Genomic DNA, 22320 nt, shown 5'->3' on the forward strand with positions numbered 1-22320 from the left:
AGACGAAACACTATAATCTCGGCTCATCGTGCACACTACAAGTATGAATTTGACGGCACATGTGCGCAGCTATATGGAGTGCTTTCCTGTAATTAGAATCATTTAGCATAGTACTTTGACAGATTTTTCAGGCGTCGTGCGTGAGGTCCTTTGGAGTATAAGTACGTTACTTTGAAAACAGGGGATCATGTGCGCAGCACCGATATTGAAACTACCTTTCTAGAAATAGTATTAGGAGTCATATTTGAACCGAAAGAAATAACTCCAGGCATAATAAGCGCGGATATGCCTTGTAGTATGCAACGCAACGGTGCTCGAATAGTTTATCACGCAAACTCGCCCATAGTGAAGCACTGAAGGTAACCACAGAAGATGAGCAAGGCGCCTGTGCTCTGCGCATTGTCAGTGCAAGGGCGTGTGAATCTTCACGCCAAGTAGTATTCGTTAGCGAAACAACATGCGGCCTTTCGCGCATGTTCGCCACAGAAGTGTTCCACTGTAAATGAGAGCATTTGCACATAGCAATTCCGATTTATTCGATAACCGTATCTATTTCGTAAATATAATGATCCCTTTATTTTAAATTGCTGCCCCGGTGGAAAAAAGTCAACAAAAATGAAAGCAGCAAAGATGCCTCGGGAAGATTTGATTGATATGTGGGGTTTATTGTCCCGAAACCACCATTTGATTATGAGAGATGCCGTAGTGGAGGGCTCTGGAAATTTCGACCACCTGGGGTTCTTTAACGTTCACGTAAATCTGAGCAAACGGGCCTGATGCCTCAGGAAGAATACATCAAGGAACATTGAAATAGTGGACGAACTGGAATGACAAAAAAGATGTCATACTGATTTTCACATTGAATATGTCATATTCATTCAAAAACTTATATTTTTCGAAAAATTAGTGAGCGAAAGGTAGAACGAATAAACTGTGGTGAACATTTAGGCCAATCGATTCGCTAAAATGAAACGACACGGCGCAAAGATACGGCTTAACTTTGGAAATGACCGTTTACTTGGCGTAGAAGAGTTATTTCGCCACAACTGGTATGACAGCACTGTGGCCAAGAATAACAGGCACATGTTCACGATGCAACTAAGAAAACCAGAAGAAACTCCGTAGCCTATACTAATATGCGCAACAATTTCATATTTGAAATAATAAATAAGTGAAACGTTTTATTTAGATAGCTTTTCTGGGGACGCCGACAAACTAAAATAGTCCCCACTTAAGAGCATTTCATGTGCTGTTTTCGCCACTGGGCTCCAGATAAAGAGCTACAGCTGCTGCTTCATGGCGGGTATGAACAGCTAGATCTTTCTATCTATGCTCTCCAAGGGGTGGGATTCTTAAATAGGACACGAAAACAGACTAATAATGCGATAGCGTTAAAGAGATCATTTCGCCAAAATTCTCCCATCGGCGTCATTGGTTGTGAGCAAAAAACTCATCTTGTGTGCGACTGAGAGATTGAGAAAGATGCAAATAAAACGAGTAATAAAAATTTCCTGGTTTTAGTGAGGATCAAAGCCGGGTCACTTCCGTAGAAAGCAGGTGTTCTACCACAAAGCCCAATCTTTGCTTGGAAATTCAGTGGGAAAAAACCCTATCACTGCTTATAAATGCAGTAAAAATACATTTCATGCTTTAAAAACACTTGTGTCATGTATACATGCTTCACAATAGTACAGCTGATATTACAGTAATAATACGTGGTACATGTGTACATTGTCATCAAGCACCAGAACATGTGATTATAATAATGAATTCATGCTTTAAAGAATGCCACGCACTACAAAAGGTACACGCGTTACTGCACCTCTTTTCTTAAGACCATTTACCGAGAGCATATCATGTTCGAAAAGATTTCACGCGCATGATTACCGTGGTTGAAAGCGTGCTGTCCATTACACAGAATGCACTCATGTGCAAAAGTTTCGCTGACACGAGGCACGTTCAGCTTTATAATCCATAATCTAAACTTGTCGTGTAACACTATAGAATAATAAGTATAAACTAACTGGTTGAAGTACGCACTAGAGCAGTATTTTGCTATGGCGTCCAACTATAAAAGGCGCACTTTTTGCTGCTGTATAACTGTATCGCATCTGCGCATGCTTCCTTAGACGACTCACCGGTGTGTCGGTGGTGGGGAGGGAAGGGTAGGAGAATGTGACCTCGTTGAATTGGATGGCGCCTTCAAACTCCATCGGCTTGATCCCTTCGGTAGACCTGCTGTCGATGGCCGGTTTCTGGCAGAGTGAATACAAACAAGACTAAGCAACCAAACTCTATCGACACGTGGTATCACTGCTGGGGAAAAAGATGTGTACAGAAGATTTGAGCAACCGACTCAATTTACTCGGCTTCACAATCATTGCTGAATTCAAGGAAGCTGTTCTGAATTTCTGACAAAATCAGCACGTGTGGATTCACGAGGTAACGAGGAAGAAGGTGTTAAATTCCAATATCCCTCTATGTATGCTACCGCCGGTAGCAGAGTGGCACGTACCTATTCCTTGCGCCACTCACATCGCTCTTCGAAGACCACCGTCAATTGATGCAAAATGACGGAAAACCGTCCGTTTTTCCACGGCAAAGTCAACTTTACGGACAAAACGGTGTGGCTAGTTTCTATCAGTTCCATCGTTATTGCTTTTTCCAACATCAAAGTAGCTGCTGCGAACAATCGTTAACAACAAATGTCACTTTTTCAGTAGTCGCCAGCGTCCCGGACCATACGCGCAGCGATCTTATGGCGAAGATCCGTGATCAACTGGCAATCAACTGGCATCCAACTGGCTGCCAAACATACGTGCGAAAAGATGCATTCAAATGGCCGTAAAGACGAGTATAGGTCGTGACTTCCGGACGGACGAGAACAGTTCGTGAGCATGAGTGCAATAAACGCACCATTTTTTATTGCAAGGTGTAACAAGCGAGCTTTTGAGCTGTTAGGTTGTAACATGCTTGAAAAAGCTATGGTGGTGTGATCGGCCTTGACTGTTTTGTTCTTCGAGCATGCGAGTTTACAAAGGGACACATTTTTGCTGAGAGACTGTAGCCTTGCACAGCTTCAGTAAATGCATTATACATGTGAGCTACTGCTATATACTGCACCCGGGATCAGCCGAACGCTGTGAAATTTCTACAGTACGCGTCGTTTTGCCCGTGAACATGACCTGTAGCACGGCCGCTGGATGAAATTTTTGGCCCCGGATCTGCATGTGATCTGCAAATGTCGTCGAAAGACGATAGTCTTGCTTCCGGAGAGAGTGAACAAAACATTTATTTGATGTTCTGTGCAATAAAATCAGTGAATGGTATTCTGGAGGCGCTGCCTCGAGCGTGCAGCGAAGGCGAACGAGCACACTGAGGCACGTTATAAACGAGCGCCCTCTGGCATTCATCTTCGAAAACGAAGGAAGGCATGCGCGCCGGCGAAGATGCATGCCATTCTCGGAGGCGATCAGGTCTAGAACGCAAAGCGACGGACAAGTTCCACCACCGTCTCGTTTTAGCAAAGCGTTGGTAACACTTGCCTTTTTTTGAGCATCGCGTCGCACTGCTAGCTCAGTGTGTTTAACGCTAGGTTCCTTAGAATTACTTGTGTATGTTTACTCTAGTATAAAGACACACCTACAAAACAACGACGAGTTATTGTGGTACCTCAGATATGCGCAACAATTGCTTTTTATTTCACAATCGCACAAGTGCAAACGCTAAACCTTGAGCAGTAGTGGTGGGTGCTGCATATAAGGTCGACCGTTTGAGATACCGTTAAGACCGGACAAACAGACAAATATACAAACAGACCAAAATTTTTTTTTTGTCGAAGGTCCCCAAGAAAGACTGTCGTCTTTAAAAGCACGCGGTACGGCCTGCCGCGTCAAGCAGCTTTCTATGGGAGAGCACGTGTCAGCTGTAGGGTCAGTTGCGCCCGCTGCAGCGCGACGGGGCGGGGACGAGGGCGACGGGGAAACAAGTAACAGCGGCTCCGTCGGGGCCTCAGCCGCAGCAAATTAGCTGGTGTTTCTCACAACAGTGACCAACTCAGTTGTTCTAATCAGTGTTTTCTAATCACATTTATCACAGCGATGGCATAACACATATTTAGTAGACAACTAGGCAATATATTTAGTTAAAAAGCCAATTGATCTTTCCTGTGCGTGCCGAGCAACTGACTTTTTTTTTCAGAACAAGCTTCTTGCTCTGAGGCTGACAGAAAAATCCACAATGCATGTGCCCGACTTATATGGCACTGAATGCTTAACATAGTCATTGTTCTATTGATGGAGGTGTCTTAAACAAACATACTTTGATTATTGTGATGTTTATTCAGCACTTTCGCGTTTTTTCAGCCGGAATGCTTGGCAATTATTTTTGGACACTTTACAACAGACGTTCATAGTTTTTATATTCTGAAAGCGTATCGAAGAAACATAATTTCAATATTTTCGTGTTATACAGTACACGGTAGTGTGCCGGAAAAGCTTCAAGCGCTAGATGAAAGTGGTTTCTACAAACATGGTGACGTGCTCCTCGTAACTTTTAGATGCGGAGCATCTTATACTCGCGCCTTGTAGTGCGCCGTCCGCACCGCTTCTCGAACATTCGACAGTTGACGCGCGCGCATGCGCCGTCGCGCCGTCGCCCACTCTTCCACCATCTGTGCGTTCCTTCCTCCTCTACACACCGCGCGCGCTTCACTCCTCCACCATCTGTGCACCCTTCCTCCTCTACACACCGCGTTGGACATCTACAATTCTCCTGATTCTCCAGTGGACGCGCATGTGGCGTCGCGCTTCGAGAACATTCAACAGCTGACAGTGCATGCGCCGTCGTGCAGTATATATACTCAAGGTCGGCACTCGCTCGCTCAGTTGCCGCTCGTCGGTTGGTTTGTACGGCGCGTCGACGTCCAAGGTCGCGGTGAAATGAATTCCAACGAATCCACAAACACAATGATCGACGTCCCTTCGACCAGCGCCGCCCTTTCGCATACGTGTGTACGTGTTCACTCATTTAACACCCCCTCCTACAACCACGTTAACCAATTTAGCCATCGACCCAAGTAAGTCGCAATTTAACACCCCATTTCACAACCACGTTAACCAATTTAGCCATCGACCCAAGTAAGTCGCACTTTAACACCCCGTTAACCAATTATATGGTCCGCATCCTCCTCAGTGTTCCCCTGAGGGAAGCTGCAGGCAATTTTTTTGAAGAGGCTGCCAAAGTATACATGATGAAAAGTGCCATTCAAATTTCTTTATAGTTCCTACGAGGCATATATATATATATATATATATATATATATATATATATATAATATATATATATATATATATATATATATATATATATATATATATATATATATATATATATATATATATATATATATATATATATATATATCGCGCATACATACATATAGCTTGAGTTTATCCCTGCAGTCTCATGATTTTGTTTCAGGAGTTCAGGCCTATTATTGTCTTCGCCATTGCTCTAAATAAGCCACTCCGCACCAGTGTATATATATATATATATATATATATATATATATGTGTGTGTGTGTGTGTGTGTGTGTGTGTGTGTGTATACGGCCGGTTCAAGTGACAACCACGTTTTCATTATGTTTGCACATCGCAAATCCCCTGCTGCTGTAGGGCAGTCAAGTGCACGGAACGTGCGTTCGTTTGAGCAAGCACTATTTGTCGACGATACATAGTAGAACAAATAAACAGTAATAGATGACAGAACCGCAGGATGGAGACTGCCAGAAGACAAGCGCGCTGGAGTGCTTTCGGCATTCGCCAGTGCCCGTGAAGAGGCTAGCATGAAAAGACCGAACGGATGGTTTTATTGCCGATAGACACAGAAGCCAAAAAATGGGCGCACAAGCAGGAGCAATGGCCAAGTTGTTTTATTATGCAGAAGTGTGACGAAGTAAAAAAAATATATTAGGAATGCCAGGATCAGCCCTAAATGAAGAATAAATAAAATATTTTCCCGCATTTGGTTATGTGCTCACTGTCGATTTAGTTATCATAAGAACGTCGGGACGGAAAGAGACGGAAAACAATCAAAAGCTCAGAAACGCAAAAAGTTGTGCTTGCATTTTGCAGCATTTCATTGCTCTTTTCGTGTCACAGTTTTCATATTATTCTCTTCATAACTGCTCGTTCAATCACCAGCGTTTAAATTACAGTCACTGAGATTTCGAAGAGGCACGAGTCCACTGTTATGAGTTGGCACACATGCTAAGTATATTTAATGGCTGTTGCACCTGATACTGCATTGTATGAATACAATAGACGTGTTTAGAGGAAGTGAGAAGTGCATCTTATTTTGTGTTAAATAAACAGTGATTGATATGTGGGGTTTAACGTCCCAAAACCACCATATCGTTATGAGAGACGCCGTAGTGGAGGGCTCCAGAAATTTCGACCACCTGGGGTTCTTTGACGTGCACCCAAATGTGAGCACACGGGCCTACAACATTTGCGCCTCCTTCGGAAATGCAGCCGCCGCAGCCGGGATTTAAATAAACAGTGGAAGCTGCAGTTGCTGAGGTTACTTATTCTAAATGAAATCTTCATCTCAAGCGTCTTGATACTGACATGCTCTAGACTTTGGTTTGCTAGTATTTTTATAGTGTCCGACATCTTATACCAAGCCACTACGTATTAGCACTTAGAAATGCGAAGCCAATATCTACCAGTTATCAGCAGCGTTTTATTCAGCCACAAAATTGCGAGGTCACGCACCACAGACCACGAGCCGGCACGAAGTTTACAATTCTCATTTTATATTCTTGCCATGCTTGGGAAATCATCACAACGAGTCAATTCCTGAAGCCATGACACTCACGTTTATCTCACTTCAGCTGCGTGCAAGCATACTAAAAATGTTATCACGTTCCTTCACAAGAGCTACAAACGAATATTAATCAATTGTAACATCAGCTCGAGAGACAAATAACAGGCTTGTTCCAAAAAGCCAATGGTTCAACTGTAAGATTTAGTGCAGTCAAACTACTGTATGTTCTCACAATGTGGCACAATTTAAATGACGCAAGCTCATAAACCTGCCAAAGCTGTTCACAGAGCGGCGTGCATGACACCAACACTCACCCTGTCGATAACTTGATAGACTTTGCCGGCTGCACGTTTCGCATTGGCGAAAGCGTGAAAGTATGGCGTCGCTTGTCCCAAACTCATGGAGAACATGAGCACGCTGAAGAACACCTGTTTTAGAGTGAAAAATATTGATATACAAAAGTTCTGTGACTGCTACAAGCGCATTAACAAAAGTGTCTCAGACATCTCACGTCTCATAGTTATAATGTGCTAGCCACAACTTTCAGCTATTCGGTGCATTGATGTTGATGGTAGTGACTCAAAGGTTTTAAAACTGGCGGGCGGAAAAGTGAACGACGCATATGCTAAATATTGTTACGTGATTTCGTCTGACTGAAAGAGGGCATAGTGGGGCATACCCAAGAAAGGTGCCTCAGACTGATAGTGAAGAAGTGGACGTTGTTGGTGAGCTGCGTTGTGGCTACGGACTGACAACTTTTATTTTCCACCTAACATCTTGGTGGAAGTGCTGGGTGCTCTTCTGACAACGGAGCTACGCAGTGGACACCTCCTTAAGTCTGCTACCATGGCTCCGGATGAGAATACGGCTTCGCCACCTACCTCAGCAACGACAGCAACCAGGTACGTCGCCCTATCGCAACCCCGTGATCCTGATACCTTTACTGGAGAGGACAACGCGAGTGTGGACAAGTGGCTTAGCATGTACGAGCGCATCAGCAAGCAATATGGCTGGGACCCAACCGCTATGCTTGTGAATGTCGTTTTCTATCTTGACGAGACCCCTCGCACATGGTTTGAGACCCACGAGCACGAAATCACAAGCTGGGAAATGTTTAAACAACAGCTCCGCGACCTTTTTGGCAACCCGTTTGGTCAACAGCTTGATGCCCGAAAGCAATTGGCTGTACGTACACAGACGTCCACTGAGCCCTACTTGACTTATATTCAAGACGTCTTAGCGTTGTGTCAAAGGGCCGATCCCAACATGACTGAGGCCGACAAGATTTCGCACGTTTTAAAAGGAATCGCCAACGATGCGTTCAGCCTACTTGTATTTACCAATTAACGACCATCGACGCCGTGATCAAAGAGTGCCGCTGTCTCGAGCAGGCGAAGAGTCGACGCATTTTGCAGCAGTTTCAGCGCCTACCCAACACCGCGGCAACGTCGTCTTGCGAAGCCACTCCTTGTCATCCGTCTACAACCGAAGACGTGACGCGCATCGTCCGACGTGAACTCGAGGCCACTGAGCCGGCTGCCAACAAACCGACGTTGCCCGACGCCTCAACGCCAGCTGTCGCCTTGATCCAGGCTGTTGTCCACCAGAAATTCGCTAACCTTGGTATCCTGTCCACTGCACCCAGCCTGGATAATACTGGTCCCTCGATAGCTTCTGTGGACATGAGACGTCGCCGTCCGTACTCTATTCGAACCAGGAACCCGTCTGAATGGCGAACAGCTGATGATAAGCCGATCTGCTTCCGCTGTGGTCGCGCTGGACACATCGCTCGTTACTGCCGCAGCTAATGGCCATCTATGTCTTCTGGCTCGTACCCCGCACCTCCACCAAGATGTTACGTGGAAAATAACATAATAATTTCCACGTAACAATATGAACAACTTACATACTGTATGACGCCTTCAGCAAATGACTCAACATCTGGGCCAGCAAAGACAGCGTCGTATGGCATTGTTACTAGAGCAAGTTGTCGAATGGCTCTTCAGGTTTCACCCTTACTACTCTTCAAGTGGTATCAACTTGCGACATAATCTACAATTCAGAAAAAGTGAGATTACTGACACAGTCGTGAACAATCTTGCGAAAACGACTATAATAAAGCGCCGAGTGGACATTACAAATGCTGAATTAGTGCCCTGCCAAGTACAGCAGATGGAAACAATCACAAACAAACCTACGTGAAAATTTCGATGTGTAACCTTACCACAGGCGAAGGTGGCTGTGCCACTGTTTCTGTACATAGAGAGGAGTACTTACAATTATAAGCGTGCTCGTATCGTACTGCCTCTGTCCGGGTGGCATCTCGAAGTCTGCTACTATAAGATTGATGCCGTACCAGAAGCCGAGAGCATAGTTGGCGAAGATCGAGGCCCAGATGACGGACACGCCGACACTGGCGACCAGACCCTTGCGGAAACCAGTTTGCGTGGCCCGATCCAAACCATCTGAGTAGCTGTAATTGCAGGCATATGGATTGAATGTACACTTTACCTTGTATTGTAAAGCGCCAGAATCAATGACAAACTTTGAAACAATAGCACTCATGTAACCAGCAAATGGTAATCATTGAAAAAAGGTCCCGTGCCCCAATTTCTTATTCCTAAAAAGACATAATTCACTCTTCACGGAGTGATGCACGTTGAAGCATGTTGCGCTTTCAGTAATTTTATAAATACATGATTCATACTTCATTGAGTGATGCACAGTGGAACATGTTGCACTGTCAGTAATGTAGTAATGTTTGAGAGCGATGTACGCACGGAGAAAAGACTACGCTAGCAGAAACGCACTGTATGTGTAAAACGTCACCGAAGAATGCTCGAGTTATCTCAATGAGTTATCGAGTTAATGACAGAGACCGTCACCTTTATCCAAATACCTGTGTCCTTTATAGTAGCTGCGCCAAGATGGTCGAAAGGCAATGAATGCGCAATTAAAAGCAAGCGGATGTAGCAAACTCAAGATCGCCGACGTTCAACAAATAGTGGCCTTTTCGTTGGTTATAATGTGCATAAACTAGTGTAAACCTAAATCTAGGAATAGGGTGATTAGGATTTATTGAAAGAGCAGTGAATTCTTTGTGCAAAGTGCATCGATAACATTACAAATCACTCACAAAAAAAGAGAAGCGAAATTGTGGTTAGTGGAGAACACCATTCAAAGCCAAATCATTTGCGAAAACAGTCTAGTACACACACATTCATTTCGGAAACGCAAAAGAAATTTGACACATGCATACACAAAAGAGGACACAAAAACAGGACGGGGGCTAGACATCAACTGATTTTACTGCAAGTTAATATACAAAATATAGAACCCTTTGCGCAGTCGCACAAGTGCAACAACACTCTTATTCGCACGTGATCCATGCGACCCAAGTGACCGCTTTGCACATGCAAGATATGTTTTCAAATGGTCTCTTTCCACGATAGAGCAAGCGGAAGTACACTGACACAGATGCTTTCATTCATGCTGCTGATCGCAAATGCTTCAATGATTTCTCGCGTCGCCCCGTCTTCGTCTTTCCATTGAGCACGTGTAGCAACAAATTCTAGAGCATAGGCGCACTTGCGGCTATGGCCCGCTGAATGTCCCTCTGCTGCGTGCGCATCCAAGCGCATCAGCTCGGTGCTCTCGCAATCTGTCATTAAGACAGCATCCGGTTTGTCCGTTAGACGATTTACCGCATGAAAGCGGTATGCAGTGCACGCATAAATTACCGGAAGGGGAAGTCATTCAATTCTTCGATGTGTGTGTTCAAATGTCTAATAAGCACGCGGAACGGAGCTACAGACCACGGTAGAACGATCACCGTCATATCCACAAAGTGAATTATGTTGGAGGAGCTTGCCCGGAGAAGCACGTGACATTTCCTGGTAAGACCATTTCTGTAGGAAGGCTTCTTAGCGAGACGGTGCATGATGTGTATGTCGAAGGCAGCGTTGTTGGGCACGTTCCGCCACCGGCACTGCACAGTGTTGGTCCATCGATGGGCACGTTAACCACCTGCCCTTTATGCCATACTGGCCGCTGCCGTGAGTCCAATGCATAACGCTCATAAATCTTGATGGGAGCCGACAGATGGAAACAACATAGTGGGATAATCATAAGATGAACTGGTGAAAAGCCTCAGACTGGCTGGCCGACGTTTCAATAGGAGGACCTATCTTTTTCAAATGCACCGTGTCATCCTTGGCGTATTAGTTTCAAAGAGGTTAGTGGTGACGTCATCTCATGGTGGTGGCACGTGTTCCTGTTCATAAAGAGTGCAGCCCTCGCTTCATTTCAAGTCAAGTGGTAGTGATTGAAAAATGTTCTCAGAGAGCGGGAAAAAAAGGAAAAGCGCAAAGTTGTAGCGGTGCGCTGCAAAAGGGGCGGCCGCTTCAGACACGAACAACTGAGACAGCCTAAAGCTTCGGAGCCGGCAGGCGGTCACCGCATCCGGCTACCAGAAAGGGTTGCCGACAATAGCGGTGTACGCCTGTTCCCGAAAACATATGACTGAGACATGCAACCAGAAATCAGTTACAAAGGGAAGGGGGAGGGGGCAAGTAGGCGGCGTATTTTTAAACGCCAAGATGTCGAAGGTAAGCTATACCGAACGGGTTCTGAAAAGCGCGTGTTTAATGGGAAAGGTCATTGACAAAATATGCTTTTCGTATCCCCACAGGGGGCCCGCTCAGTGAATTGATTCAATAATTTTGTGGCATGCTGGCTGACGAAAAGGGAAGTTGAGAATGCAAAGAAAATGAGCAATGAGAAGAGAAACAGACACAAAAAAATAGGGAGAGGAAATGCGGGGGGGGGGGGAGATAAGTGGGATGTTGGGGTAAACAGACGGAAAAAAACGAGAAGAAGAAAAAGGAGAGAGAGAGAAAAGATGCAAAGAATTTTCTGGGTTGGCAATGTTATCTAATGATGCGCGGTAGGAGTGGTTTTAGAAACGAGGAAAGACGAAACAAATCAGTGCTTTAACGGTTATAGAAAATCAAAACTTCGTAGTTGTATATACACACATTCATATCTATAACTGAAACTGAAGAATTGAAAAAGAACATTAATAGTACGATATGAGGGCTAGGAGTGATTCAATGAAGTACCAGTTATGTCTATTTGAAGGTTGAACGCACCTTGTCTCCGTAAATATCGCCTCAATTATGCTATGGTTTTCACTGATTCCGAATCGCCACGTGCTACACTGATTCCTGTTGGGTGTAGGGACTTAAATTTGTGTATCCAATATAAATCATGTATTTTCTTTTTCGTAGTAACTGCAAATTAGTTTGTAGAAAGTAAAGCTTTGCTTGGTCGAAATTGTGGTCCTGTTCGTAGAAGTGACCGGCTACTGCTTTTGGTAAAGTGTGCTTTGTGTCTGCACTGTAACTGTTCAGTCTTACGTAGATCGGCTGCCCAGTTTCGCCTATATATTGTTTTTCGCGGGGGGCACCATAAAAACAGTATATCAGGTTTTTTGAAGTGCAGGTGAAGCTCGATATGACCGTGTGAATGTAATCAGATGCTGTGCTTTTTGCACTGTGTAGCATTTGGGCTGGCCACAGGGACCAGACGTTGACCTACTCCTTGCTTTATGTTTTCGCGTGAACAAGCATGTCTTTAGGGTTAGCGTTGCGTCTGTAAGCGACTTTAGGCGGTTCGGGAAAGATTTTTCAAAGTTTGTGGTTGGTAGTTATAATCGAATAGTATATTGTGAGGATGTTGTTTATGTTGGAGAGTCTATTATAAAACTTCGTGGTGAGAAGAGGTGCAAAAGCTGTTGTTGCGCTTTTGGGGCGTCGTTTGAGTGTTTCATTGCGGTCCAGTTCCAGTTCTTCTGTATAGGCTTTTTCAAGAAAAGTGTTAAGGTGATTTCTGTCTGATAGTGTTCCTTTTACGGCGGCAAGTCTGTTTACGTAGTCTTTGTTTTCTATGCACATGCGACATAACCTTGTTGCCTGACTCTTGAAAATTCCCTGTTTACAAGGTAAGTCAAAAGGTCGCTTTACATCTGTTGTTTCATTTTGTGTTAGCGGCTAATGGTGCTTTATTTTCAGTGCGTAAATAAATCGCTCACCAGTGTAAATTATAATACAAAATAAATATCTGCACTAAGCTATATGCGAGTCAATAGCTAGTTCTCATTTGCATTCACGAGGATGAGAGCAGGTTGCACGATCGCGTCGTTAGAAATAGAAGAAAAAAACAGCCAATGACACGCCTGCACAATCTCAATAAAAAGAGAAGGTGGCAAGCAAGCGGTACCATCTGGCCAACGCAGAGTGGTTTTTAGGGCCACCAATCTTTTACTTTCACACTAATACTTTCTTTGCTATTTCTACAACTTCTTTCTTTGTTTATTTCATCTTTCCTTCCGTCTTTCAGTATTGCCCCCACTCTGTCATCCAGAGCATATCTTCACTTATCATTCTCAGATTCGGTTCTGTTTCCCACCCCTTGATATGGTATACTGTACATGGTTGAGGTATACCCCTTCATTTCCTCCTTTCATTCCTCCTCGCCATGACGGCAGTCTTCGTCACCTCACTTTCTCATCCCCCTGTTGAACTATACGAAGGCAATGCTATGCTTCACTCTCTCTCCCCCTCCTTCTTCGTCAGGCTCCCATCACTTCATCTCATCCGTTTACTACCGTTGTGCATGGCTATGTTATGCTAAAAGGTGCTTGGCACTCCTCACCGCCACTTTCCTTGCCCACACCCTTGCTACACTGTTTAGTATGAATGGATATGCTTTACCGTCTCACTTTTTCGTTCTCACTAATCTTCCCCACACCCTTGCTATGCTGTATAATAGGTAATGCGGTACGATTTATTTTATTTATTTTTTGAATCCTTTCATTGTGTTTCTTCCTCAACGTTTTTCCTCTTGTTCCCGTGTTTTTTTTCTTTTTTTTGTTCTCTGTATCATTTTTTTAGCGTGCCTTGATGGCTGACTGGTTACGAAGCTCAACTATACAGACCGTGAGTACTGTGACTCATATCCCGCTTCAGCAAGAAATTTCGTTTCATTTCCTGTATTTCTTCTCTCCACTTCTTTCATCTCCCGAGTGCTTTGTTGGACGACGCATGCTGACATCATTGATGGGGGGGGGGGGGGGGGTGTCGTGGTATATACCCACCCAAGATTGTGCCAGCGCCACCCGGAGGTTCGCTCTGCTGTTACAAAAGGACTCTTACGCCAGATTCTGCCGCTGTCGCTTTCATCACACTGCCAATGGGTATCTGCTACGCATATGCGATTTGTGGTTAATCATTTAAAGGCAGCTTAAGAGTGGTATTACAGTGGCATTTGACAATGACAAATAATTTTGAGCCACTAATTTGAGGTTTTCGCTGCTCGCTACCCCTTTCACAAACACATCTTTAATCATTTCAGGCAGAATGCTAATAATGACTAGTGATTCAAGCTAATCAAACCTTAAGATAGCCGTTAAGCGTGCAGCCAATAAGACAAAAATGCCAGTCCTATGCACCGACAAGCAGTCACGGTATTCTACAAGAACTAACTTTTAGAAGGAGATCACACTCACCGCGTCATCTCCTTGTGCTGTCCGCCATAGGCGATCACGGTCTTTATGAAAGTGATCGCTTCCAAAGCCACGGCTCCCGCGAAGCGATACTCGGTGGATTCCTCGGCTTCCAGCTTGCTCTGGGTCTGTGCATGAGAACACATGAAGGCGAAGCAAGTTTTGTTGCTTGTACTCCGTCTGCTGTCACAAGAAAGTTTCGAAAACAATTTACAGGTCCCCATGCTTCCATTTACCGTGGGTAGTGAGTGTACACCAGAGCACGCATATATCTCGCACCCAGAGGCTAAATTGTTTTGAACTGCCAAGGTGTTTATCTAGTTAGCGTTGGAAGCAGTTGTTCTAAGATATTAAAATGCAAGTTAGCCCCTCTTCACGCCACTCTTCCTTCCAAGAAATTGTCTGGGCACCACAGCGCTGTTTATGGATTTGAAAAGAACTAACGCAAGAAGAAGACAATATTCAGTACTGTCCGTGAAGATCACAACTTAACGTATACGCGGCACTAAATCATTGCCGGAACCTTTCGCAGGCCTCACGCCGATAATAGAAGATGTAATGACTCTTGCTTGCATGCACGCTGTGCACGTTTAGTACAAATCAAAAGGCTTACTATCACAATGCAAAGAAACCTGAACAGCGGAAAGCGTGGGTTTCGACACAGTCAAATAGCGACATGCCTTGACGGTCGTTATAGGTGAATCTGTGCTTTAAACCATACAACTTTTCACTGGCTCGCACTTTCGCACCACGTGTGAGTTCAGAGCTCCCGGTATAACGGCAAAATACCAGCACATGCGGTGCATGACCGTAAGCCGGAAGAGTATTCTGACTCTACATTGACGTCAGCTCAAAGCAGAAGTTTTGGCTAGCGACAGTCAAGGCGTGTCGCAGTTCGAGGGAGTCAAAAGCTTGCTTTCCGCTTTCCGCGTTTCTCTTAATCACAATAGTATGTACCTGATGAAATTGCTTCCAGTGTCTGCAATGCACGTGCTGTAGACATTCTGGACTGTCGAGGAAGGCCTTTTCGACGTTTCACAAGAAAACTACACACGCTGCTAGGAGAGGAAAAGCGCAAAACGTACTCACAGCCGTGCTTGGTTTTGAAAGTGTAGCGTTTCATTTGTGGAACTTCTGCTCGCGAAGTAGCTCAAAATGTTGCTTCGACGCGATTGGAATAAATGGTGTGACGCGCATTCTAAATATGGCGGCGCACTCTGAACTTGCTATGTTCTGGTGTATAAAAACTAAGTACGCATTTCATGACACGGAGCGTTGTATAGCCTAAGCTATATTGCTTGCTACTTGAATGAAGATTTGTGATTTGCAGTAAAAGATGTTGTCTCGTGCCGTGAGAGAGATAAAGAGAGAAAACATATATTGAGTTAAGCTTGTCAGTGAAGGTGGGAGTATCCCTTATTCGAGCAACCCTCTGGCCTGGACAGCCGGCCGGGCTCGAACAACGACTTGACGCTGCTCGACCAGGTCCGGCTGCGAGACCGCAGCCTCCCCCGCTTCACTGAGGAGGTCTTGGCCCGCATCTGGTGCTGCTTGTTTCCTTGGAACTCTTACTTCGCACTGCAGTAGGAGGTGCGCCAGAGTGTGTGCCACATTGCAGCGAGGACAGATGTAGCTGTGCAACGTTGGCCTCATAAGGTGAAATAGTATATGCCGTGGGTGAACGTGTTGCTTTGAAGACGCCTGTAGTCAATGCTTTCGTCTCTTCTGAGTTTTGAATGTGGCGGAGGTTATGACCTGCGTTCAAGCCGATAATGTTGCAGTAATGCATGATACGTTAGCGGTACGGGTTCTCTTGCCTCCGATTCTGTTGTTGTGTGGGAGGTGCCTCGGATCTCATACGGGAATGCTGGGTTGACGCATTCGTGGGCTGCGGTGTGTGCCACGTTATTTCCCTCGAAGCCTTCGTGACCCGGAATTTACACGATGTATGTGTAGGGGGGGGGGGGGGGATTGTCTATGCGTTTTAGTAGCTTGATCACCACCGTAGAGACCCTGCATTTCAGGTAGCTCTGTACCACTGTTTGTGAGTCGGTTAAGATCATGATGAGATCTTCACTCGTCTGGGAAGCGAGTGTTATAGCAGCCTCTTCAGCTGTTTCCACATGTTTGGCGAGGATAGCCGCCAATTCCAGTACCGTTCCCTTGCAATCTGTGACGGTAATCGCCAAGACGTTACGTTCCAGATACTTGGTTGCGTCCATGTATCATGCCTGCGGGTGATTGCGATGGTTTTTCCGTATCATGTTAACCCTGGCGAGTCGCCTTGCTCGGTGATGTTAAGGATTCATGCTTCCAGAAACCTGGTGAATTTCAAGACATTGTGGGAGCTGTGACGGTATTTTGCCTTTGCGTTCTTCGTCGGGTTCTAGGGTGGTCTCGTACTCTGCGCGTCTACAGACGGCTTAGCCTGTGGGGTAGCTTCAGTCTCTCGACTTGGTTGATGATGGGTGCTTCTGTAAGTTCTTCCCACATAATGTGCCGAGAGCAAAGTTTCTTAAGCGCAGTAAACAGGCGAAAAAAAAGAACGAATACGGAGACTAAACAGGCATATTTATTTTTTGGTATGTGTTTATTATGCCAATAATATGTCTCTACTAGGTCCCCCTGGTATGGTGGGTTGCGGATCGAGTGAGCGTGGTTGAAACCACCGGAAGCTGCTGTTAGTGTCCCAGAGCCACCACCAAGAACAGTCGTCTGATGCCGGCGCGAGGGCTTTTCTACTTTTTAATGAAATTCCGGCCTGTAGCACAGTAAACTATACGAATCGACCGGAAATGTAGCCGCGAAGACATTTCATGCATGCATATTTCAAAAGTATATTACTTTTTACCCACTCTGCGAGGAAGTTGTGGTAGTTTATCTCATTTTTTGAACGAGGCGTGTTGAAGGTGTTTGGTTTGTTTTTTTTTTCGTAAGCAGTTTCTCACGCTCGAGTCCAAGCATTTCTACCGCCTGTGCGACCAGTTGACGCGGTTCTTCTTCCCCTTCGACGCCGATTCAGTCAAGCTAGGGGGTGATGGAAAACGATGGGGGAGGGTATTAGCTGGATTGCTGAGCAGTTGGGCAGTAAAACAGGCAGTGTGATGGTCGGCAAATAGGGAGGGACAATTGGGAAAGCAGGGGTTAAACCTATATTTATAAAGGAAAATGCGAGATGGGGTTATCATGCCATTCATTTGGATGTGCCGTAGAGTTTGAGCCTCGAGCACAGTGAGTGATGGATGAGGGGGAGGGTAAAGACGGCTTGTCAAGCCGGAGCTGGAGATACTCGTCCTTGATAGTGTGACGCAAGGAGATCGGCCCGTCATTATTTGCGGAGCTCTCACTGTCTTCCGAAGATGTGGGCCAGGAAATGAATGGTTTCCGGTGAAATATATCGCAGGCAAGCTGATGAGCTAGCTCATTGTCGGTAATACCTGAATGCCCAGGAACCCAGCGGAGGAAGACAGTGGAGGGTTGAAGAGCAGAGGCCACTCGCTCAACCTCCTGTTGAAGAGCAGGGGGCAACGTGTTGTTCTGTGTGTGACGGATCCCGGCGTGAGAGTCAGAGTAAATCGTGTACTCGGGGAGAGAAAAGAGGGAGGAAAATGACTGCATGGCGTGGACCATGGAAAGGACCTCTAGCGAAAGTACAATAAGCGGGTGCAAGTATGGCCCACTGGTGTGCGTGTCAGGTGCCGAAAGATGTGGATAGTAGATAACGTAGCCGCACGAGCTCCGAGGAGCCATGTATGACGCATCCATGTAGGCAACTTCCTGTGTAGAAAGAGAGGAGGAGAATGATGTGCTGCTGCATGACGCCGGTCGGCGTGAAGAACGGGAGACATATTGGATGGGAGGAGGAGGATGCGAAGGTTAGAAGCAAGGGTGCTAGCGGCAGAAGGCGAGGTGGGAACGGAAACGGGAATGTGAGGGATACCGGCTTGGGCCAACAGCCATTGGCCTTGACGAGTTATATTATAAAAAACACAAAAAGTACGATCACAACAACTGCCACCAGATAAAACTTTAATTATGCGCTTAAAACGCCCAGAAGACGCCAGCTTCCGGAATATACAAGGCAGCTTCCTGTGGTTTTACAAGTGCCCACATGGGACAGCGTGGATGCGTCGTTAAGCGTTTTTAAAGGAGGTGAGTTGCCCCGACTAAGCGAACGAGCAGTTGCTGTTCAACATGCTACAAGTGAGTATCGCAAAGGCTCAGATTCATGGCAGTGTCCTGAGCGAAGAATGCTGACACACTTCGTCGAATACAATGATTAACTTGCATATAGCGGAATTCAGAGCTACTAAAGAAATCGCTTTTTGAAGGTAAGAAACAGCAATGTCAAGGAATGCATAAAACAAGTCACATACGGTTAACGAAGGTTGTGTTGTATTTATAAGCCACTATCAATAATCAAGGAGGCTGTTCCTTATCTGGTAAACGGAGGCAAACAAAACTTGGCGTGAGCATGCCTTTTCTCGTTATTTATTTATTTTATCACACTGCACGATGCTCTCTTCCGTTTCCTTTATCTATGCTGGAAAATTGATCGTCATCCACGTCTTTAGCAATCCATAAGCTCCCTTCTGCAGGCAACGACGACTGTCGTGCGCTCATGTAGAAGCAAAAATAAAGTGCGAGAACGTCAAGCAACCAGAAGCCTTGGCAGTCTTGTCGAAATGTCACGTTGCCATATTGGGGTCGTCTGACCGCCGACAATCCCGCGATCCAAGGAGCAGCAATTACTGCGAATAGGCGCATACACTACGAATACGCTTTCGCTTGACACAGCGCCACCGAAGTGTGCCATAACGAACTTCGCTTGAATGAAATTCAATAGTCTCATCAGAAATTAGTGCGACGCATCACTGAATATACAAGCACAGTGAGTCCCCGCTTATCCGTAGTCTCTGAATATTATATCCATGGGCTCTGCTACTGCCACAAGTGGCGCTGTCTATCATTTGAAAGGTTTTGCATACGCATGTAGACAGCAGAATGAGTGGACGAACAGCCATCGGCGTAGCACTCCTGTCATTGCACACGTGTAATGCGAATGTGCCACATACCGCAACCGGCGGCCGCGAAATTATGTTTGCGCCTGTGGCGTAGCCGGGGGATGGCACACAGGAGGCCCATGCCCTCCACCAATTTTTTTCGCCATGTCATATAGAGCAAAAATGACACTCGACCTCATCTGCCTGCCTGGCCCTTCTTCGGATCTAGGTGACGTCCTCTCCGAAAAAAAATTCTACCTACGCCCCTGGTTTCGGGCCTACGTTAATGACGCCATATGTTTTTGTTACAGTAATATCGCTTTATCTTTTGTTTACTACAAATTTTCAAAGCCACGAATATTGTTCCATAGTTTTATCTCTATTATCTGTTATACGGATTCTATGCAAAAATAGAAGTGCGCATGCCCACACATACACACATAAAAGACCACAAATCTAGAAAAACTCTCACGAAATTACGCTCTTGCATGTTCTGAAAAAGTTATTTTTATAAACTGTGACACTTCCCCGTGCTTAGCCGCGATGTAGCGAGTTCGCGAACTGAAACAAATAATAGCATGCTCTATTATTTCGGAGTTCGCTTGGAGCTTTACCCTCGTATTAACAAACACTCCTCGACTCAACTTTCATCCTTCACTTGACAGAGTTGAGCACTGCGCCACTACTCGGCTGAAAATGATGCTGTATTACTCGAGAATTTCGGCATATTATCGCACATATGCAGGGACCGGCCGTGCCTATAGAAGACGCTTCCATCGGTTTTCTCAAGTGAAGGTGAAGCGTTGAGTGAAGGGACGATCTATAATACAAGGTCATTAGACGCCAGCCCAGGCCGCATCAGCAAAACTTGTTCAACAGCTACCGATAAGTCTCTATTCTGCGGAGCAAGCGCGATGGGTACTCGCCTTGGCAATTACGGTGGTGAGGAGCACGAGGCAGGGCACGAGCGCGAGCAATGCGAGTGTCAGCTGCCAGCCATGCCAAAAAGCCGAGATGAGCGAAGCCAGGGCGGTCGATAGAAAGAACAGGCACATGCCAATCTTTTCACCCAGCCCATCGTGGATCTTCTCGAAGTCCCTGCACACATAACAATGACGTGCGCACTTGTTTCCTTTTTCACAGTGAAAGCCTGTCACGGTGAAAGTGTGCTTTCACACTGAAGGAGTCTTAAGAGGCACACTGAATATGACATCGAAAAAAATTGATGAAGCTTGCACCAAAACGTACAAGGCTTCAAACAGCGATGCGGGACGATTGTAAAGATAGTCTGGTTGCTTTTATTGGCTGTTTTAGACTTTAGCCAAATGGTGCAGGTTATTTCTAAGTTGCCTCCAGGTCGCTGCTAGAATGTAGCAACGACCTGGAGGCAACTTTTTTTTTGGCGCTGTTGGGAAAATAGTTCATTTTGTGAGGTAAAACACCAAGCGCTGAACGTGAAACCAGAACTTCGCACATGATACCGAAACTTAATGACGGCTGACCACTCGCCAGCGACATCACGTCATCAAAGCGTAAGCTTCAAGAGCGCAACTTCGGCATTCGAGTGTGGTCATTTTAGGGGCGGCTACTGATGTTTTAGTACTCGTTATTGTTCAGTTTTGTTTTCCCCTTATATGCCTTTGCGACCTGTGGCGTAAGGCCGCTTATAAAGGGTCTTGGGGACCCTCTGACAAATTTTCTGGGTTCAAAAAATGTAAATTATATGAAATAAATGGTCTAATAAACTTCAAACTTTAAAAGCTGTGTGCAAGCAGATTTTGCAACTTCTGACGTGTGAATGCACTTCACAGTCGGGGAGGCCGTTGGCGGAAAAAGAGAGTCGTCCATGAGCACTGCATCAGCAGCTCCGCTTTCCCCCATGCGACATCCTCACATGGTGTAGAAAGCTACAGATGAAACCAGCGATAGTGACTCTAAAGAAGAGTTTAAACAATCTTTTTACAATCTTGATAAAAGCTACGCAAAATAAACATTTTTGGGCTCTCTGTTCAAACTGCCGTAAAATTTTCACAAACGAGCCCTCAGAAAAGCGCGCGCCGCCGAATTCTAGCGATAAAGACGATACCAGGCACCAGAGTGTTGCGTCAAGGTTAACGCAATAGAAGAGAAACAAGCATCCAAACACTCCCCGGGCGTGTCATCTCTCCCCCTCGGAAGCGTATATAGTTTCGCCGACCAACCTCCTCACTTTGGCCGCCGTGCAGGCCCTGGAAAGATCTCGAAGGAAAGGGGCGTGGTGATGCAGAGTTGCGTCACGTGTCGCAGACGGCTCTCAAAACGTCTCGCCCTTTCCCCACACCTGGCTGTGCATCGCGCCACCGAAACAATTAGAATTTTCTGGATTCTAGCGTGAAAGGTATTTGAGCGAGCAGCGGAGAAGGGAAATCAGGAGATGAAGATAGTTTACTCTAATGTGCATAGGGAGGAGATGAAGACAGTATTGTGCAAGTGTGCGTCGGGTTTTTCCACCTAGTTTGGGTGAAGGTTTTTCTCGTCAGCAACAAAGCAAGTATTGAAGAGGGTTTCCGCCTGAACGGTGAAGGCTGGTGATACCAGCAGAAGAATAGTGTGAGTCTACCGCCAGAGAGCGAAGACGCGTCCTGCAATCGACACCCGTGGAAAGCCGACGTGTTTCCGGCAGAAAAGTTTGGTGCCTGGAGTGCGGACATTTGAAAACAAGGTTTCCTGGAAGAAAAACTTCAAAGGCAGCGGATGGAAAACAGCCCTGGACTTTGAGTGAGTCTTTTCTATGAAAGAAACAATCAATTTTGATCCAAGAACTTTGGACTGAATCAGTGTCTCGTTTGTTTGACGCATGCGATTGCATTCGAGCGTGTATTGTTGTGTCCATTATTTCGAGTGTATCTGATTGTACCGTGTAGTCTGTTGTTACATTGGTGAAAT

The 22320-nt window shown here is 45.6% G+C and overlaps 1 protein-coding gene across 1 annotated transcript in view; it reads right to left on the minus strand.

Moving 5' to 3' along the window:
- LOC119177985 (ATP-dependent translocase ABCB1) overlaps positions 1-22320 on the minus strand; it is a 147324-nt gene that overhangs the window by 88949 nt on the left and 36055 nt on the right. Inside the window, exons 7-11 of the mRNA XM_075866304.1 lie at positions 20322-20493; positions 14396-14520; positions 9106-9301; positions 7143-7256; positions 2139-2255 (exon numbers count right to left, since the gene is read on the minus strand). Of these exons, the coding sequence (XP_075722419.1) occupies positions 2139-2255; positions 7143-7256; positions 9106-9301; positions 14396-14520; positions 20322-20493 (724 nt within the window). The remainder of the gene's footprint in view (positions 1-2138; positions 2256-7142; positions 7257-9105; positions 9302-14395; positions 14521-20321; positions 20494-22320) is intronic.

Source organism: Rhipicephalus microplus, chromosome 1, assembly GCF_043290135.1.
Source record: "Rhipicephalus microplus isolate Deutch F79 chromosome 1, USDA_Rmic, whole genome shotgun sequence".
Taxonomy (NCBI): domain Eukaryota; kingdom Metazoa; phylum Arthropoda; class Arachnida; order Ixodida; family Ixodidae; genus Rhipicephalus; species Rhipicephalus microplus.